Here is a 20,408-nt window from a genome sequence, read left to right as displayed (position 1 = left end):
AAAGTGTGTGTGTGGGGGGGTCACTTTCAGTTTTGGCTAAGTGAACCCTGAATTTTCGGTTTTGGTCCAGAATTTTCATTTTAGTTCATCCCTAAAATAAATAGAACTATTTCATTTTAACTTATCCAGAATCCTGAATTTGTAGGCCCAGAAATCCCAGAAATCAGTGAGAGGAAAAGTAAAGGTTTTGTGTCATTTACTTTATTTTAATCTGCATATTTTATTAAAGGCCATATTTTCTCACAGTGAAAAATGAGTGGGGCCCTCGCATGGATACAATTCTGATGAAGTGGCCCACTGCAGAAAAAACTTGGACACCCCTGGTCTAAGCCATCGTGATTGATATGATGACAAAAGGCACCGAACAATATTTCAGCAAGTACTAGAGAAGGTCTGGCCAAGGATGGAAAAGTCAAGGGCATCGCAAAATAAAAAACAACCCACTTAACATGTTAATTTGTACGTGTAATAGAACACCGGATCATACAATGTTACTGGGAAGGAAAAGGACACAAACACATCACAAGGGGAACTGTAAGTCGTTGCATGACCACATGCCTCTGCTATTTATAAAGTGATTTAACGCCGTACGCAGGAGGCCGGTGTCCCCCCCCCTCCCGCGCTGTATGCATGTGCTTAAAATGCTTAACGTGCTTAAATAAATAAGCAACAAATGCGATATGCATGAGAAACCTTGTGTATACCGCTGGAGAAGTCATCTTTCCTTCCTGCTGATTGTTGTGATTGTTATTCCTCCCCATTAAGTTACCCCCCTCTGTTGTTAAGTAGATGATTGGTTCAGGCAGGCTTTTTGAGACTGGGGGCGGACTTCAGACATGCAAATATTTACATAATGCAGACTCTGCCGCAGGCTGCCACCGATCTCGGCTTCCTTGGGGTAAAATAGTCCCTTACAAAATATCTCCAAAGTAGTAACAAGTGGCTGATTCTGATATAAATAAAAATACTAAGTAAAGAGTGCTTGTTAAACCTATAACAGGACGTGCCGGGCCAGTTCCTGCTTTCCAAAAGACTTTGGTATTGGGGCGCAGGGCTGGAGTGGCGATGGTCACGCGGCACTTTAAGTCCAGCGGGCGCCCGCTACATCTTTATGTTCGTATACTACAGCACCTGATCTGCCGCTTCTGTGGGACGATGTTGGGCAGACCCCCCCCCCCAGAGGCCGGAAAGACTTTCAATTTCACTTTCAAGATTTGCCAATTTCGTTAATTCGTTGGAATGTCTGGAAACGAGGAGGAACCTCAATGGAAGAAACAAAAACAAAGCAGAGAGCTCAGAATTTGCGTTTCATTGCTTTTTTTCACTTACTGTAACTCATGCGCTCTCACATGCTGTCTCTCAATGACCCCTACCTGCTCCGCCGGCCGCTTCTGCAGCCTTGTCTCATTCTCAGCGACTTTGCTCCTTTCCTAGGCCTTCTGTCTTCTTTCTTCTGTCTTCTTTCTTTTTCTGCTTCTTGAGTTTTATCAGCTCTGTTAACCAGGCCTCCCAGAGGGCTTCCTCAAAAGGGTGGACATATTCGCGGAGAAAGAGAAGCGTTTCTGCACCTCGCTCCACGAATCTGACTGCATTATTCTGGCTTCTTGGAGTGCTTCCTTTTGCGGAAGCGCTCCGGGAGTCCTGGTTAATGGAGCAGATAATAAGAGTTCAAGTGACTTCAGGTCAATGATTTTACAGCGATCAGCAGCGCATCAGGAATATTCTTGCATGCGTCGGGGAGGTGGGAGACTCACAGACTTCCCTGGGACCTCTGATGATGCATATATGGCTGGAGTGTCCTTTTAAGAAGCCGGTTGGTGAGTACACTGTATGAACTATACAGCAGAGTATATAAAAAGATTCCGAAAGTATGTACACGTGAGTTTGTTACACAACAGGCTGTAAGAGATGGAACGGCACAATGTAACGACACAATGTACGGTGTGTAGAGCAAATAATAGACAGGGGAATGCAGGGTATGGCAGCTTCATCTGCCCGCAAGCTGCGGTCTGCCTCCACCTGTTCAGCCCAGCCGGGCTCTGGGGGATATTCACACAAACCTTGCACGGTTCTACTGCTTTGATGATCGGAGGTAAACCATTGTTGGTAAAAAAAACCTCGACATTTTAACGTCTTACAGATAAATGAGAAAAATGTGTTCTGGAGATCCCAATCCAATTTTAACGAACCTGCTGTATTCATGAGATGTTTCAGATTATTTTTGAATAATGCGTCTTTTCTACGTTGCGTAACCTCATAACAAATTGCTTTGGTCTGGAGGAGGTCCATGGCGGTGACACCACGAGACAGCACACTGGGTGACACCAACCCTAGTGACGCCACTCATCTGTCGCACATAGAAAAGCTTAAATGCGTGTTTGGACCAAGGATCACTAAGTGGTCTTAAGCGGTCCCCACCTAGATCCTCTACTGTAACCCTGTTAAACAGGTTTAATTCCAATAAAATAAACCATCATCCACGTAATCCATTGTTTTACTATTTCGTGGCTGCTGTCCTTAACATTCCCGTGTCTGCTATATTTTTATATACATTTTATGAATGTTTCTATATAGTTTTTAGTTCCTTAAAAGGAAATCATCCCCTTCACAGCATCTGCAATTGCATTTATTTATCAAAAATATGCTTTTTTCACAATCAGTCCAGTTGTTTTGGAGAAATTTAGTTTAAACGCTTGGGACTTTCTTTACGCCAAAGGAGATTTGTTGCAAAATGTGGCATAATCATTTTCTGCCCTAAAGCTGTCTCTTTTCCCTGACTCTTAAAAGGCTACCCGGACCAATCAACAACAATCAGCTTAACAATAGGGGAGAGCTAATTTAATGGGGAGGAATAATCGTGCGGATCCAGAGAACAGGAAATTAAGATGACTGCTCTCACTAGATGTTCTTTTTATGTAAAAACTGCTTATTTAAATATGTAAATACCATTACGGAAAATTTTGATTAAAAAAAATAAAATGCGATGACGTTCGATATGAAACGCCGTATTTCTATGGACAAGGTCAGGCGACGGATTCACAACACGGCTTTCTATGTGATTAAACAATCGGTTACCCAGCAACTTTGTGTACATTACATATAGTACAACCGCAGCGTGACATGTGATAACGGCACCCGGAATACCTGCAGGCAATACCAGCACGGGGCGCGAGACACTACTGAGAAAAGCCATGTGCCATTCACAGAGAAAGTTAGAGGGCATTTCTCCAAACTGAAAGTTTCCACCATTATGTATTCCGCTGAACACATCAACGGTTGGGGGTCCTAGAGAATAGGGGATTATGGTGTGAAACCCCCACAAGTACCATTTAATAATAAATGTTCACTTAATTCTGCTTATATGTTGGTGGCTTCCCGAAATAATAAAAAGTAGTTCATGTGAAGTACTGGTTGAGTATTGGGGGCCGTTCTTGAGACCCCATCTCAAGGGGGATAGTGAAACATTGGAGAGAGGTCAGAGGAGGATGACTAAAATGGGGAACGATTTGCAGAATAAAAATGATCAGGAAAGACCGAAAAATATGTCCATCTTGGGGGAGAGAAGAGGGGGGTGGGTGGGAGAGAAACATTTAAATACATAAAGGGATTTAACAAAGTACGGGAGGGAAGTTTAGAAAAAGAAGAGATCACATCGTGTATGGAATGCCACCACAACCTTGGCCACAAGGTCTGTGCCAACTGTCCTCAACTTCATGTAGCCAGTCTTGATGAATGAATGTCTACGCTATTCTATGCTGTGCTGCTCATAGGATTCAACAGATGTCTTGAAACACTTGAGATATTTTGTGTGATTATGTAACTACGTTGTGTGCCTTTTTTTTTTTGTCTAGGACTGTCTCCAATTACCATTACAGACTTATGCTAACACAGCCTACGCCTAATTATGCAACTGCCTTGAGTTTTATCTAAAGCATGGATTTAAACTTGGGACTTGTTACATCTGTACAGTGTTTCAAACCCTTCCGTGGCAACAATCATGAAGGGGATAATCATTGATCATTGGGAAGCCATAATTTAAGGTCTAAAGTATGGGTATATATATATATATTGATGTCTACCTATGCAGAATGGGCTAGGGAGCCCTCTGTGTCCTTAGCTCAAGCTTGTTCCAGGTGAAACCACCTCAAGCAGAAGACCTTTGTGATCTTATCTGTCAAGCTGCTCCTCTGGGCCTGTTGGATCTGCTCTTGTACTGGTTTGTACAGGTAGAATGTTCTGTCTTATGATCCTCACTGAAACAGTCTGTCACTATCGTGCTTTGGTCCAGGTTTAATAAATGCACCTGTGCCACTAATAAACCCTAGACATGCCTGAGGGATGATGTCTATTGCCCCCTGTACCAGGCAGGTGACACAATCTAGTCCCATACTGTGGGTAAACAATGACCGTATTTATAGGTAATCTTCAGCTACTGGGTATGTAGTGGTAAACTAGAAGAAATAATGCCCTACTTCATTATGTGCCATGCCTTGGGGGAGACCTACTTCTGTATGGAATGTGGACATTTCCAATATTTTTGTAATTCATGGATACTGAAGCTATTGCATTCTCGTTAGCTGGGACATGATGATCTCTCTAGCCCCATACCAGCGTTCCTGCAGATCTGACACCTCCTGAGTTTCCGTTGGGACAGTGTTCTGAGAACATGTTTGCCACTGAGCCAAGATCTATTTTTCGATGTTAATGGACGTTGGCGAAGGATTTACTGTACAAAGGAAATATGTTGACGGAGAGGCATGATACTTATTTATGTCTTAAAGGTAACTGAACCCGGATTTGTATATTTTACCCCAATTCAAACTCATTTTCTGAAGTCCATCCGGCGCAGCAGATCTTCTGTTTCTCCAAGACCAGGAAGATTTTACAACAACGACAACAACAATTTGAGGCTAATCCTTTTAATCATTATCCAAATAAAATTAGAGGTCCACACCAGCCCCATTTTCATGTTAAATGTTATAGTTTATATTGCATGAATTCCAATGCATTTTATTGCATGGAAATCAGAGACTGTGCTGCTTAGTTATTGGAGTTAGAAAATGAGAGTTTTAGTTCGGTTTAACTCCTCCCCCAGCTGCCTCTATTCAAACAGGAAGCATTCCTATGTACACTTCTTGCACATGCTCAGTAGCACTTCTACTCTTGCAATCAGTGGTAATAACAGCAGCCAATTGCATTTATGCTATCTGATATGCTGATGTCCCGCAAACAAACATGCCATTGGCTGATCCTCCTGTTTCTTTCCATAAACTGGTTTCATACAGTTAGTTCATCCTGCCCTGTCTAAAGGCATACTTACCCACTAATCAGCTTACTTTGGGTACGGATGAAACATCCCAGAATTTACATATTTATGCAGAATTGCTTCACAGAACTATGTCCCATTTAATTAACATTCCGTTAATCTATGCTCGAGTATATTAAAGGGATGGGTGCTGCTAAAGGGAAAATATAGGGACTCACTTTCCAAAATTAAAGGGTTTTAAAAAGCAGTCTTTGCTCAAAATCCCCCAGCTAAAAATGTGATTGAAAACTATTTTAAGAGCTTTCCTCGCATTCCCTATTGTCAACAACAGATAAGCACAACTTACCGTACTTATACTGTTATATAACCTCAAGGCAAATAACATCCATCGCCTTCTTGGTCAATATGACAGGGTGACCTCGGTAGATGATGTATGGTACGGTGTGGGGTCTTTAAGTCTGTCAATTGAACTGCAGAACATTTCACTCCCTTAGCAGGATCTCTGGCAACAAATAACCAGTGACATACAGAATATGTATTTATAAAGTATTGGTTTTTAAATACAGTGATGGGGGCAGAAAGCTTGTGAAATATAAAACGTTTTTTCCTGGAAGACCAGAATGTGAAGGGCTGTAAAGGCTATAGAATTGTCTATAAGTGATATATAGACAGGATTACATAAACAAAAATATAGTACTCCCCTTTTATATATGGGTAAATGCTCAACGAAAGAGAAAGGGAAAAGGAAGGGAAAGTGAAAGGGGTGAAGGAGGAAGGAAGCAAAGAAAGATAGAAAGGACCAGAGGAAAAGTAATCCCCTGTCTATATATGTAAATGCTTAAGAATGAAAGGAAAGGAAATGGAAGGGAAGGGAAGGAAGGAAAAGGAAAGTGAAGGAAGTGAGATAGGGAGGAAGGAAAAACAGAGAAAGAAACAGAAAGAAAGGAATGGAAAGAAATGTGGAGGGAGGGAGGAAGAAATGATTGGAATGAAAGGGAAAGGAACGGGAGGGAAAGGAAAGTGGAGGAAGGAAGATAAGAAGGAACAGAGGGAAAGAAAGAAAGGCAAAGACAAGGGAGGGAGAGAGGCAGAGAGAAAGGAAGGAAGATAAGACAGGAAGAAAGAAAATTAAGGAAATAAAATGGATGTCATCCTACCACATTACTTGGTTCTATGTGTGTCTCACGCCCCATCCAGGCCACGGAGCTGCATATCTCTGGTTTCCCCTGTCTCACTACAATCCATTCCTGGATTTCCTTATGCTCTATCCTGGACTTCTGATTCTTTGATTCCAGTTCTGCTCTTAGCTTCAGCTTCTGTTTCCTTTATAAGTTGTGCCCCCCCCCCCCTTATGTTTGTCTCAGTCTGCAGTCTAAAGCTGCAAGATATCTCTCTATCCTGTTATCTGTACTGGATACCTCCGGCTGCTATATCATCATCCTGGTATGTAGCCGCACTCGGGGGAGTGTGGTTACGCTGCGTCTGGTCCTGTGTCTCTGCTCTTTCGCGGTGACTCCTGAAATTCCATCATTGGGCGCCCTGGGTCCTTACAGTCATCTGTATAGACCCCGTTCATGACAATGTGATGTATATCAAGTGAAAGACCACATCTTTTAAGAAAATACATTGTATGAAAAATAAGTGTAACCGGAACAAAAAATCTCCCAGAAATGTAGCCATGTTAAACAAAAAGACGATCGAACTACCAGCACTTACATCCAAACCTGCAAATAAATACATTAAATAAACACAAGACTTCAGCAGTTTCTTTTGGCAAAAAAACCGACAAAAGCATCACACGGGTAGTTAAAAAAAACCATAGTAACTTTAGCTATAAAAAGGCAAAACCAAGAAATGATTGGGGGCGATCTGAGTCTTTACAAAAAGGGCAGACTAGGTGGGGCCGAACGGGTCTTATCTGTTGTGAAAATCAAATTTTTCTATGTTTCTAACACAAAACATCTTGTCTCCATATTGGTTAAACTTTTGAGACGATTACAACGAAAACAGACTGTCTGAATCTCTATTCCCTATCTTCGTTGCAGATTTAGCCGATCGGCAAAGACTCGGCAGGTCTTTGATGACTCCAGACAATGAACTCAGCGGTGCCTGTGGTGGTGTCGGATTGTGTTCAACGTACTCTTAAACGTCATACTTTACCACAGCTCCTATCGGGTAGGGAGCTTCCATACCTTATTGAAACAATAACAACGAATCGGCCTGACTGTTCCTTTACTTTACCCTCATATCAGCGGTCACAAGGTTTTTAATGAGAGATTTGGAACTCTTGTTCTCCTTCACATTCTTGGCATAGTCTGTATCACAAGGCTGGGTGTTTGGTGATATTAAGAGGCTTTTGTGTTGTGTGACAGAGGACAAAGATCACAGGAAATTCCGGGTAACAGAAGCTCCATTCACCGCTCGACATCAGGAACCATGTAACAAGTGGAGTTCTGATATCTGGTGTATACCAATCCATGAGATAAAGCGGGAATCAGAAAGAGAAAAATGACTACAAGGCACCAAAGAGAACACCTTTCTTGGATACAGATGTTCTGATACATTGAGCGTCAGGCCCGGATCTGGCACACTGGGCAAATGTCCAATAATCTGTAGGCCGCCGCGCATATCCAGCTGTCGGCCACACTTATGTCCTCAGCCGTGCCAGGACTGCCCCACCATCGCCAGTCCAGTGCTGTTATGTACCCCTCATGCACATATAATAAAGCACTCCTATTAAAATAAATGGGTGTATCAGCAACCAATCATGTGTGTTAGAGGAATGTTAATATGCAAAATGGAGTCCTTAAAGTCATTATAAAACCTCTAGACTCATGGAGAGTCATTATCCAGTTCTTCTAGAGATTAAGAAGCTAATGTCATAATTATGTCACAGCATAAAATTCCAAAGGAGATCCAGCAATGTAGACCTCCCTGGACACCCAACTCATGCATCTCATCTGTCCCGAATATAATCCTCTAGATCACCAGTCATGCTCATGTTATAAAAAGAATTCCATGAACCGAGGGAGGCTGGAGGGACAGAACACTTGCCTGTTGAACTGGTTGCGTTTTCAGATATGAGGGTTATCTTAGAGAACTTAGTTGTCTGCCTTAACTCTGGGTTTTAATGTTTTTTCTGCTCCTTTAAGATATTTTTGGGAGACTGGAGCATGTTCCAACTTGAAAATGTTCTTCTTCATCCTTTCATTTCTGTGTCTCTGGAAAGCCTTTCCAAGGTTCTGTCTTACAAAGTTTAGCTGGAACTCTTGGATATTAAAGGATTTAAAACCTGACATGTGAAGAGATATCGTATGAGTAATTTGCGCGTAATTTCCATGAATGATGGTGGAAGTTTCCATGGATATCATTGAGCATTACATGGATTTGCATAGACATGCACTGCAAAGGGTGAATTCATAACAGTGCCATCATTCATCCTTACGCCAAGGAATTAGGGCAAAATTTGCAAATATAATTTCAAATATTGAAGCCACTATCCCAAGATATTTTAATACTAATCTACCACGGCATCATGTGACGCTTCCTGCCATCTTTCATGACGTCACAACGGTCATGTGATGTATAAGTCATCACAACACTGGTAACAGATATGTCGGCAGAAACACAAATGTGGAAACAAGGATTTTTTTAGGATTTGGGAGAATTGCTTCAACCACTTCCAGGGGCATTACTAGCTTTAAAACAATATCTATCCCTGGAGCCCAGGGCAATTTTTGAACAGCTTGGCACTGATGATGGCCACACAAGAGGAATCATAATGAATAAAACATTTTATGGTTCACGAATGTAAAAAAAAAACATACTTGTCAATTTAATGTTATGAAATGCTGTAATTTTCCATCAAACTAGACTGGACGGAGCTAAGCAGTCCTGAGGAGCGTTTCACAAAGAGATACTCTGATAATGTGTATTAAAGGCACATATATATATATATATATATATATATATATATATATATATATATATATATATATATATATATAATTATAGCGACTGTTCCTTTTAAAAGTTACTTCTTCTTTCAATCATTTACTAATGGAACGTGCATGTTTTGCATTTTTAAAGGGACACTAGCTGTTATTTGCACTTTAATGCCTACGATGACTGTGTGATCCCTTTAAATTTAAGGCTAGCGTACTTTAATATGCGTTCTTCTTTTATAAGGCTGTCAGGTGCACTAAACTGTCCCTTTAAAGGACTCTTAGTTCTCTTGTCTGATGTTTATCGTTCTTAAATACTCGACAGGTTACTGGGAGCTGCAGGAATGTGGAAAGTAAATGACACTTTCTTGTGAGGGAATACATTTGTCGGTAGAATTTCAGAACCATGTAAAACATACCACAGCCTCACTTAACTGCTCGTACCTGGAGCATACAACATTCATGGCTTCCCTATGAAACACTTGGGGCTTCAGCCCTTTTAGTGACCCAAGCAAAGCCCCTGCTCCTGGGTCTTTGCTTAAGGCGACTCAGTCAGACGGTTGCCAGATGACTGGCGACCTTTCTAACAAATATATATACGATTTGCACTGTTCTGCACATCTGGAATCAGGGCCGGGGTGGGTGCACGGGGCGCCAAGCGCCTAGGCAGCGGACACCAGAGAGGAGAGAGGGGCACGGAGTGGACACTAAAAACGTTTTCAAGAATGAGCAGTTCATTTGTGAAAAAAAAATTCAGAGACCACTTGGTGCCCCTCTATCTCCTTTGCTCCCTGCTGACACCCGCCTAGGCTCAGCCCTGTCTGAAAGGAACAGGATATGATGTCATAACTCATGGCTTTGCAGCACATGACGACGACAAGGGAGCAAATAATTACTTTCCAGCAAATAAGCCATAACTTTGCAGAGAGCTAAAAATTGTACCTTCAGCATTTAATATATAACGTAATATAATATTTTTCTGTCAAAATACTTTTTTTCAATCCTTTTTTTTGCATGTTACTCATATACCGGGCATTTGCAGATGTCTCGCTCTTTAGATTCCACATTTTATGTTTTTCATTGTCTCTCTACGCTCTCTAAATGCTCTCTAAATGTGTTTGCCTTATTTTGTGCGTACAAGCAGCCACCTGGTCAAAGTTAACCTTCCCATAATTTATTACCAAACATCGTTTGATCTGAGAGCCAGCTGGCTTTATATTCTGTTTTTAATGGAATTATTTTTCCATCAAGTGAGTTTCTCACTTTTATATTGCGTTGGTTACTATTTTTTAAAGGGACATCCATGGCTAAATTATGTATCAGAGTCAGAAACAATAACCAAATTACCAGCCTTTATACATCGTAGATGTACACGCATTGGAGACATCATTGGTCCCTTGGCTGTATGAGTAAACCACCATGACCTTTGGTAAGAAGAAACTATGTTCTGCTTACCCATTGCTTCCCTGATTTTAGCAATGTGCTGTATAATGGGGAGAATGGAGTAAGTAGATAAATAGAGAAATGTCTAATGTCCCCGAATACGGAAAAAGGGGCTACTGAACCCACAGAATTGTGCCATAACGGGGCATATGCCCACGGCCCAGCTTTAGGATGTAGACATAAATCATTAGTAACTGGATGTTTGCCCAGGTTCAGTGTACAGACAGAATATACTCCATTCTATATCGGCCTCCCAAGAGCCGCGTGAGGCTCGTTAACCCGAGTCCTCGCATGAGTCCAGGTGGCGGCTTCCTGTTGGAGACGTGTTGTGTGGAGGTGTTATTCCGGCCCAGACTAGCCATGTAGTTCGCTGGGGCAATGCCCGGTACATCAGCCACGGCTTATTTAGTTTAGTCATATTTAGTTAAAGCGGGGTGATAACCTTGCTCTTGCCTATTCTGCAATCCATGGTTGAGGGCCCAATAGACAGATATTGCGGGTGCCAAGGCGGGTTGGTGTGTTTTTAGAAGTCATTCTGTACGTGTGTGGGATATCTCTGTATGAATGCATGTGGTTGTGCCTATTAAGCACATTAATGTATTTATCACCCTCCGCTGTCAGCATCCCAGGTACAATAAAAGGAGCGGCGTACAAGAGAAGGGATTCGCCGCGTCCTAACAGTCTATGGAGGCTGCCCTGAGCTGGTTGGGAAGATCAGAAGATGCCTCTTGTAACAGGCGCATTGTGCAGTGGGACACAGAGGGGTTTCACGTTGGAATTCGGGCTTCCTAAGTTATAACCAGCATTCTATACGCTCCCTGCCTTTGTTTCAGCAGATTGTACAAGAGCCTCTAGTGCGTGAGATAATTTATAGCCAAGTAGTTCCCCTGTAAAGCTATTATGGCAAATACCCTAGGGTGAGGCATTGTGGGCCAGCGAAAGAGCAGCTCCCACATAAAGTGTCTGGTGTCTCTCTGTTTGTGTGTAATTGGTTAACATTCCCTTCTTAAAAACCTCACCGGAGGATCAAATGAGGGGAAAAGGCAAATCTCAAACCATTGCATACCTCTGCAAAAGACATCTTTGTTGATAAAATGATAAAAAAAAAACAATAAAAAAACCACAATACAATAACCAGATATTTTTATTAAACAAATAATTTCAAGATGCCCTAGTTGTGCCTACCCAGCTGTGTTAATGACAAATGCAGACAATGTTGACTTTTCTTTTGTTTACATATTTACAGAATAAATAACAAAACACAGCATACAAAAGTCTTTATATACATATAAAGCCATAGATATATATATATATTTTACAAAGTAACAAGGACAAAAATTCACTTCCAAAAATATGCAGGCAAGTTAACCTAGGAAGAGTAAAAACACATCCTGCAGTCTGAATGAGCTTCTGGCGTGGAAATCACGGGTTCTACAGCAACTTTTACCTGCAGTTCAATATAAGAAACTATATACAGAAGGGAGATTGATTAATATAATCTCTTCCCTTCTATTAATTGAGATAACATCCCTTCCACCAGAATCACAGTCTGACAATATTTTAGCGAGTCAGAAAGCTCTGCGGTATTCTCTAGAGAGGAGATACAGTTCTAAACTAATTGTGGAATAGTTTAATCTTCTACAGACGAATGTCCTTTTTGTACTTAAAGTATGGCGCGTTAAAAACGGGAGGAAAATCAAGGAGAAAATGCTGCTGCAATGTCAACGTGTTAGACATAAAAGATAACCCACCTCTGTCGGAACAGGTCAGATCTTAAAGGCAAGTTTAATCCCCGCAGTCATTCCGGTGACATTAAAGTGTAACTGAAAGACCCTCTAACAAAATTCTGCTTAATATTTTGCTTTAAAAGACTAACCACGGTAATTACTGCAGCACCTTCTTAACCAAGTTCTAAATCCAAAACTAGAACGGGGGGGGGGGGGGGGGACAGGAACAATTCAATGAAATACAAAGACCGTGATTGGATGATTGGGGAATGAAGTCATTAACATCATTTGAACAAATAACGCAAGCTTGATGAATTCAGCCATGCAGATTTTGCTATAAACCTATAATTTATGTCGCCGATCAGGGCAGGCATTGGTTTTACCTTTCCTACGGCCAAGTACTTAAGGAGATCAGTGCAGAGAGCATTTCCTTCAATTCCCCTTAGAATATCATTCCAAAAGCTTTGGCCTCGGACAGGACCTATGTGCTCATTATGGTTCTCTGAAACTATATTCCGCATTAAAAGAGTTGACTGTATTCTGGTTAAAAAACAGCAAAACCCTTCTTGTGCTGACCTTCAAAATTACTGAAAAATAGTTCTGAATAAAAATGCAGAAAAAAAGTCAATAAATTAAAAGAGAAACGTTGGCACACTTGGAAACAAAGCACCCTCTCGGTTACCTTAAGAGGTTTTATAAAAATTCACAAATACTGCAGGAGTCAGTTGGACGGAACACTGGCGAAGAACATTGAAATTACAAAAAAAATTTACAGAAGTCAACAGAAAACCTCATTGGGACAGTTATAATCTTTTTGAGTTTGGGACATCTCTGCAGGACCAAATATAATTGGTTTCTCGAGCGCCTCCTGAAGTTAGACATCCGAATCACCCGAGCTGCCTTTTCTCGGTGATTGGACCAGTTTGAGACATGTTTTAGTTCTAGCAACATGCTAGGAAAGGGTTGTAGTAGTAAATATGTAAACAACGTAGGGTTTCTTTGAGGAGAAAAGATAACCTGCTATAAGGAAAAAAGGTCACTCAGTTGTCCAATTTCTTGTAACACTCCAAGAGACGCCAAACTATGAAAAATCAAGGTCCACGGAAGCATTCTAATAATAATAAACAATAACAATAATAATAATAATAAAAAAGCAGCTCAATCTTCAGTGCGTTGGAAGCAGAACAGCGTTCTGCTCAAAGGCGTTTGGTCGTAACATTCTTCCATTTGTTTAGTTAAAGCAGCAGGAGAGTTCTCTAAGAGACCAAATTTACCCTGTTGGGAAAGAAAATATAAAGAGAATGAGGACTGATCTTGTATTGTTAAAAAAATAATAATAAAAAAAAAAAAACACATTCAACTTTTACAACATAGAACCTCACAGACCCAAAGCTTCAGGTGTCTAATTCCCGAAGGTGTATGGCTAGCAGGATATTCAACCATTCAACCAAAAACTTACATTTTTAGCATACCAAAAAGTTGGAAAACTGAAACGCAAGGCAAATATTGTTGCAGAAGGGAGCAAACAACCCCAGAAGTTGGCCTCGCATTTCGGTTGTGGGCTGCCCGTGTGGCTGGCTGAGTGTGGAAACTGAACATTAGAGTCCTAGTTGTGATTGAGTCATCAGTCCAATGCGACTAATGAGGCAACTGGATTGGGAATGAGATCTGTACCTCATTTCTATGGTGGTCCAAAGTCTGGCCGCTCTTATTTTGGTAGACCAGAGTCTTTCTAATCATGGTATATATTTAAGGAGGGACCCATAAAGAGTGAAAAACTCTAGCGGGTAACGTGGGATTGAATTGCTGAATAGTTTGGTCTACTGTAGGCTTCCCTACATCAGCTGGTGGATCTCTGATAAGATGCCTCGTACTAGCTGGTGTAAGATTCCCACAAACCTCACAAAATAGGTGCAATTATTAAACAGGTTATTACTTTTCTTCCTATACCTGCAACATTTTGCATTTGCAGTCTTACCTTTTGTGTTTCTTTACCTCCCAGCCGTCTTTGCACTTGGAGAACACCAGCTCGCTGCCAGGCGTTATAAGACTCTCGTTAAATTCTTCAAGACAGAACGTAAACCTTTAAAAAGACAAAGGAAAATCATATTAAAACATGATTACTTTCTTATTAAGAAAAAAAATAAAATAATAATCCACAGCAAACCTAATGTATAAATGGACCTTCTAGAACCATAAGAATGAATTAGGAGCATCTTGTCCAGTTGAGACAACTTGAGTTTACTTACTTCTGCTGGGTCTCTCCAGACTTGACTCGTATACGTCTAACATGCAGTTCCTGTTCGAGGGTTGGAGTCTTGGACCAGTAGGTCTGTAAGGAGCTCCAGAATGAATACCACGTCTGCTTGGATCCTTCCCATTTCAGTTTAATTTTCAGGAGATCACCAATCTCATTCTCTGTGTAGACCAGGAACGTGTTTGTAAAGTTGTATCCGATCTGCTCAGGTCTACAAAAAAAAAAAATAAAAATATTTCGTTATAAACTTGTGTTGAGTCAGGTGGAAAAATGTACCATTCCATAAACACTGACACGTGATCAACGGCCGGATCGCATGGAAAACGAACGACTTTCTTGGAAAGCAATTTCGTATGGTGGTTACGCTACACATACAGGAACCACTGTAAGAAAACTCAATGCCAGCCTTAAAAAGAGGCACCCAAAAAGATGACTTCTTAAACTACTTCTCTTATATATCATTCATAAGGCTAACTGAAAATTGTATTTCTAGCTCTTGATACACTTGCCCTATTTATACCTATATAAGCTAGAAAAAAAAAATAATAAAAAATAAATAAATAAATAAATAAGAGGATTTAGCCAGAAACTTTCGGGTTACATGGCAAGTCGTCGAAGCAGGAAAGTTTCTTCTCCAACTTACGAGCCTTATTATACATTGTGAAGGGCCATCTCCAGCAAGCTTCCCCTGGAAGAGCCGAGTTCAGTTGGCCGCGCATAATGGATAGTTGGGTGTATGAGAAAATTAAATAAATCACACTGGTTTACCTATGGAATATACAGAGCCTACTGAGCTCTTCTTGCAGGAGCTCATAAGGCTTGGTCCTTCAAAAGGAATCGTAAACCCAGGGACGTTACAAATGTCGGCTCTAGTTAATAAACGACACATTTTAACCTCGTCACTTTTCCTTCTCTGGAATTATGGGGCAAGGCATCTACATCACAGGACAATTTAAACCATTGCGACAATGCTACACACCATCCGGCAGATACTCACACTGTCAGAGGAAGCGGGACGGAATCATTGTTTGTTCCAATAAGGGTGACTGAAAACGTTGGCTCATTTTCCTCATCTTCTTTATACTTGAAAATGTGCATTTTCAATTGATAATGGAAAACTGGGGAGGAAAAAAGTGGAATTTTGAGTCAATCCAAGATATTGTGTCTACGGCGACAAGAAATTCTATGAAATGAAAGGCAAAAGGCCAAGTAAGACCGAGGCCAGTTCTCCATCAAGCTAACCTTTGTATGGCATCTGCGCTCTTGTTTTCAAGTACATTTTGATGTTCTTTTTGGTCCGCATTCTCTTTGCGTTGTAGCCGATGGCGTTGCACCGGTTCTTGCGACAGCTCAGACAGATGCCTTTTTTGAAGCGCGTGGGATCTGTGCACTGGAAAGCAAAGCTCTCCTTGTCTTTATTAATGAGAGAATCCACAAACAGATGCACAGATCTTTCGTGTTCACATTTAACGGCTTCTCCGATACCTGAGAGAATAGCGGAATATAAATAATTAGCAAAATATTAGGTGGGGGCTCCCTGTAAACTTTTTTTACCCTCAGTCACTATTAAAGCGTGGCAAGGATATGGTTGTTCTAACAGCAATAGGATAAAACAGATATAACATATAGTGTATTCATGTAGCAGATTATACACACACACACTACTTACTTCCATAGGCGATTGCCCCAATGACATCACTTAAGCCGCATCCCGGTTGAAAGTCTCCTCCGTTGGGATATATGTCCATATGGCCAATCGGCATCTGGATCCCAATGCTGACCCCTAAAGCTTCTCTAGTGTAAGTATGGAGGACATCAACAAAATCAGCATCATCCGGTGACAGACGTTTGTGTGGTTCCACTCCTTCAAACATGGGCCCTGCTGGATCCAGCCCTATTAAACGCAAGAAGGAATAGGCTTTTTATGGTTATTCATACAAGACAGGGATAACAGATACCAATTGGAATTATGATGCAGCGTTTCTTTCTGTTCTGAGCTCCTCAGTATCAACGTCTATGTTCTAGATCACTCTAATGTTCTAGATCAGTTTTAATAGTTTCCTGCCCTAGGGGGTCTTTGGCATAACCTTAAGCAGCAAGTTCTTTTAGAAAAAACTAGGCAGAAGGTTAGTGCAGATACAGTCTGTAAGGTATTGAGAACTGTTTTAGGAGGATCATATACTTCTAGAAGAAATAATCAGAAAAGTCCCATCTGCTAGAAGCTTTCAGTTAAGTTGAGTTTTAGTTAAATCTTAGTTTTTATTATTATTATTATTATTATATTATTTTTTAGATGAGCATTTACAACCAACCTGTAATCCGTCCAATTTTGCCATTGACATAATTCCCAGCAAAGCCTGCAACATGAGCGCCGAGACTGTAGCCGATGAGATGAACATTTTCGAGGGATAGGTTCGCCTTTTCCTGTAGAGATAAATTCCGACCATTCAGTCCAAAACCTCTATGCAAATTATTTCATTTCTATTTTTTATATAAATATTGGGAGGGATCCTAAGCACTATAACGAGTTAGAAACCTTATGCGTTGCAGTTTGTGGTTTGTCTCACCTGTAGCCAGTTCATCAGGATCGCGATGTCCTGTCCAACCGCCTTCGTGTTATTCACAGCATCGGGGTACAGTTGATGCGCAAGAAAAATCCAATCCACTACAATGATGTTGGCGTCTTGCTCTCTTTCCTGGAGCGCGAACACCAGTTTGTGTAGCCAGCTCTCGAACAACCCGCTCATCTACAGGGAGAGAAGAGGGATGCCACCGTAAAAAATATGAATGAGATTGAAGATCTGACTTTTATCCTACAATGTTAAAGATGTATTGGTGTGTATACTATCCAAAAAGGTCTTCTCTTCTAAGGACACCAAAAGGACCAATGCTATTTTCAGATGGTCTGGACCCTTATAGTGATGCAGAAGAGAGACAATACAGGACTTTCTGCTCTAATTCTTTAATAGCTAGCAGTGATTTGATTAACAACTGGACAGCTACAGCCACCCAGCAGTTGGAATAAGGCTTCCATCACATTCATTTGTAGACCAACTCAAGTCCTACAGAAGGAGAGATCTGACCATCCAAGCATGGCCAACACCATCTGGTCCTAGATCTGTGTCTTGCCCCGTCAGATTGTCTGTCTGCCCCATTAAATCTCCCTCCATCAATCTCATACGCAAGTCAGGAAGGCGGAAAGACAAAAAGCCAAGTTTTTAGGGGTTTTTTTTTGGAATACCAAGGTCCAACACAAAAGTATAATTGCAGAATGATCGGTGAAAGTTTCCCCTGTTTATTCATTGTGACCAAGGTGTACCAAGAATACATGGACAAAGCAGAACGTTAAGTGAAGAAAACAAAAGCATTCTATTTACTTTTACCCTATATCTGGGTTGTATTAAAATAGATTGGACGTCTTTGAATACTTACAGTCCATCCATGGATGACGATGAAGGTCTTTGAACTTGTGTTGTAGTTACAATTCAGCAAACAGTCATCCTGCCCTGGATACAAATAACAACCCTCATCGGGGTTAGAAGAGAAGTGAGCATTGAAGCGGACATGAAGTTTATTTGGCTGCAAAACGTCATCTTCATCCTTCAGCAGATTGGCGATGGTGTCATCTGCAGGCAGGGAGAGAACACGGGGTCACAAACAGTAGTCACCCAGCTCAGCACTGTATGTTTGGGTCAAAAGTGGATTGGTTTATTGTATGACAGACCTTGCATGATTTGCTAATGGGGAGAGGGGGATTCAGACAGAGACTTAACCTCCACTCCCAACACCCTCAGCGAGCTTTGGCTGATCAGAGCTTTATATCAGAATAATTAATTTTCTATGCGATGGATTATGTTCACATCTATGTATCAATGTATCAGAAGTTGAACAGACTTTTCAAAGTTTACCATTCACATCCAATGTTCATTCATAATCTTACTCATTTCCCTAATCAGGGCAGAAGCGGGAAATGATTGTTGGTATATTATTTCCATAACAAGACCAACCCAGTCCCGCTGCATTGTTACTGGAAACCATTAATATGTATTTTACACAACCAGAGACCAGGAGAGCCTATAGCTCCAATCTCACAGCAAGTTACACTGAAACAAGCCAGTAATACTGCACCCAAGAGGAGAATTCTTGTTACAGCAGCAATACCTGCAATCAGTTACCCATGCAGTCTAGTTAAGGGGAGAGACTGTTAATACCACTTAGGGTAAAATGGTTCTTTGTATATTAAACCAAATGAATTACACCATTCATTCGCAGTATTCAAACATAGAGAGAAAAAAAAAAAAAAAAAAAAAAAAAAAAAAAAGAGAAATGTGGTATCTCAGATCTTAATCAGTCGTTGGTCTCATCTTAGATTCAGGAGCCATATGTCTATCTCATGAATGCTATAAAATTTCCTCACTGCATTTTTAGCTACCACTTCTACTGAGAGGCTGTTCCACTTATCTACCACCATCTCAGTAAAGTATTTAAAGGTTTCCAAGTAATCCCCTCTCTCTTATTTCCTGTAAGCTATACATATTAAGATCGGCTGAACAGTGCTTTGGACTATGATGGTGATACATAAAACAATAAATATGATCCACTTGATACCGTGGTATAAAAGGGTGTTTGTGGTCAGCCCAGATTTAAAAGCCATCGGGAAATTCTATAAACAGGCAGAGTCCAATAAACTCAAAATAAAGTGTTATACCAATGGCAAAAAGCCAACAGACATTTCAAATAACATGTATTCATGATTCAAAGAAAAGACTTTATCAGTTGTGTTAGTGACATTGTTTGGTATTGTAGACCCCACTGTGGCAGCCATGTGGCTACGCTAATTAGGGGGCTTTACATAGTAAGGCTCGGTTATCATGAACTGGGTACGCTGAGCGGACCCTACAGGTGCAGATAGTGCCCCATCTGATCCTGCTGGGTGTGTGGATGCCCTGATTGGAGTATTAATAACTTGGGGCAGATGTCTCATTATGCAGGCATGGCTCTGTGCTGCTAAACACACAAATGATACACTGGAAATCCTATTGTACAGCGGAACGTTTGCCAGATTGTGGTGTTGAATCAATGAGTGGATACAAATACCCAGTCATTACTTTGCATGTTAATCTTTTGCATTGCAATTAGTGGAAATACAAAAAAATATATACATAATAGATATACAGGGTCTGCTGGTTTAAACTCTGCTCCAAAAAATACATACAATCGCAATACTAACAATATACCAGTTTATCATTTAATATAGCAATAAAATCCATGTGTGTAATTTTATTTTTTGTTAAACCAATAACAACCAAAATATATTTTATATATATATATATATATATATATATATATATATATATATATATATACATACATACATATACACACACACAGAGACAAGAGAGACACCCTTTAAAGGAGGACTCAGTCCTTAAAGGTTGAAAAATGAAAAATTAAAAGTTTAATTGAAAATCGAATAGAATGATTAATAATAATAGTTGATTATAAAAATAACCCAGTGGCAGAATCTTGAGAAGAGTAGAAGAAGAAAAAAACGCCAGAAATGAAATCCCTATCCACATGTCCCATTCATTCAATTCTCTCAGCTCACTGAAGGCAATCACATCATCCAACCAACTAAAGAGACCCCCAGACATTAATAAATTAAAGAGACACTCACCCTTCAAAAGCCCCTCTTCAGCCAGCAGGGACCCCTGCCCCAGAGTCCCAGCAATCCCAAAGAATAAACATAGAGCCCAGAGAAAGCTGCTCAT

At 40.7% G+C, this 20,408-nt stretch overlaps 1 protein-coding gene across 1 annotated transcript; it reads right to left on the bottom strand.

The window, feature by feature from the left end:
* Positions 1 to 13,636: 13,636 nt before the first annotated feature.
* LOC149284200 (endothelial lipase-like) lies at positions 13,637 to 20,408 on the bottom strand. Its single transcript, XM_089496994.1, has 10 exons — positions 20,315 to 20,408; positions 18,070 to 18,263; positions 17,205 to 17,384; positions 16,950 to 17,061; positions 16,307 to 16,531; positions 15,880 to 16,122; positions 15,635 to 15,755; positions 14,630 to 14,848; positions 14,359 to 14,463; positions 13,637 to 13,655 (listed from the first exon to the last, which is right to left on the bottom strand). Exons 1-10 carry the CDS (start codon positions 20,406 to 20,408, stop codon positions 13,637 to 13,639), a joined length of 1,512 nt encoding a protein of 503 aa, XP_089353120.1.

Source organism: Sceloporus occidentalis, unplaced genomic scaffold (genome assembly GCF_023333645.1).
Source record: "Sceloporus occidentalis isolate IW3139 unplaced genomic scaffold, rSceOcc1.0.p SCAF_97, whole genome shotgun sequence".
NCBI lineage: Eukaryota > Metazoa > Chordata > Lepidosauria > Squamata > Phrynosomatidae > Sceloporus > Sceloporus occidentalis.
Note: the sequence above shows the minus strand (reverse complement) of the source record. Positions and strands in the feature narration are given on the sequence as shown.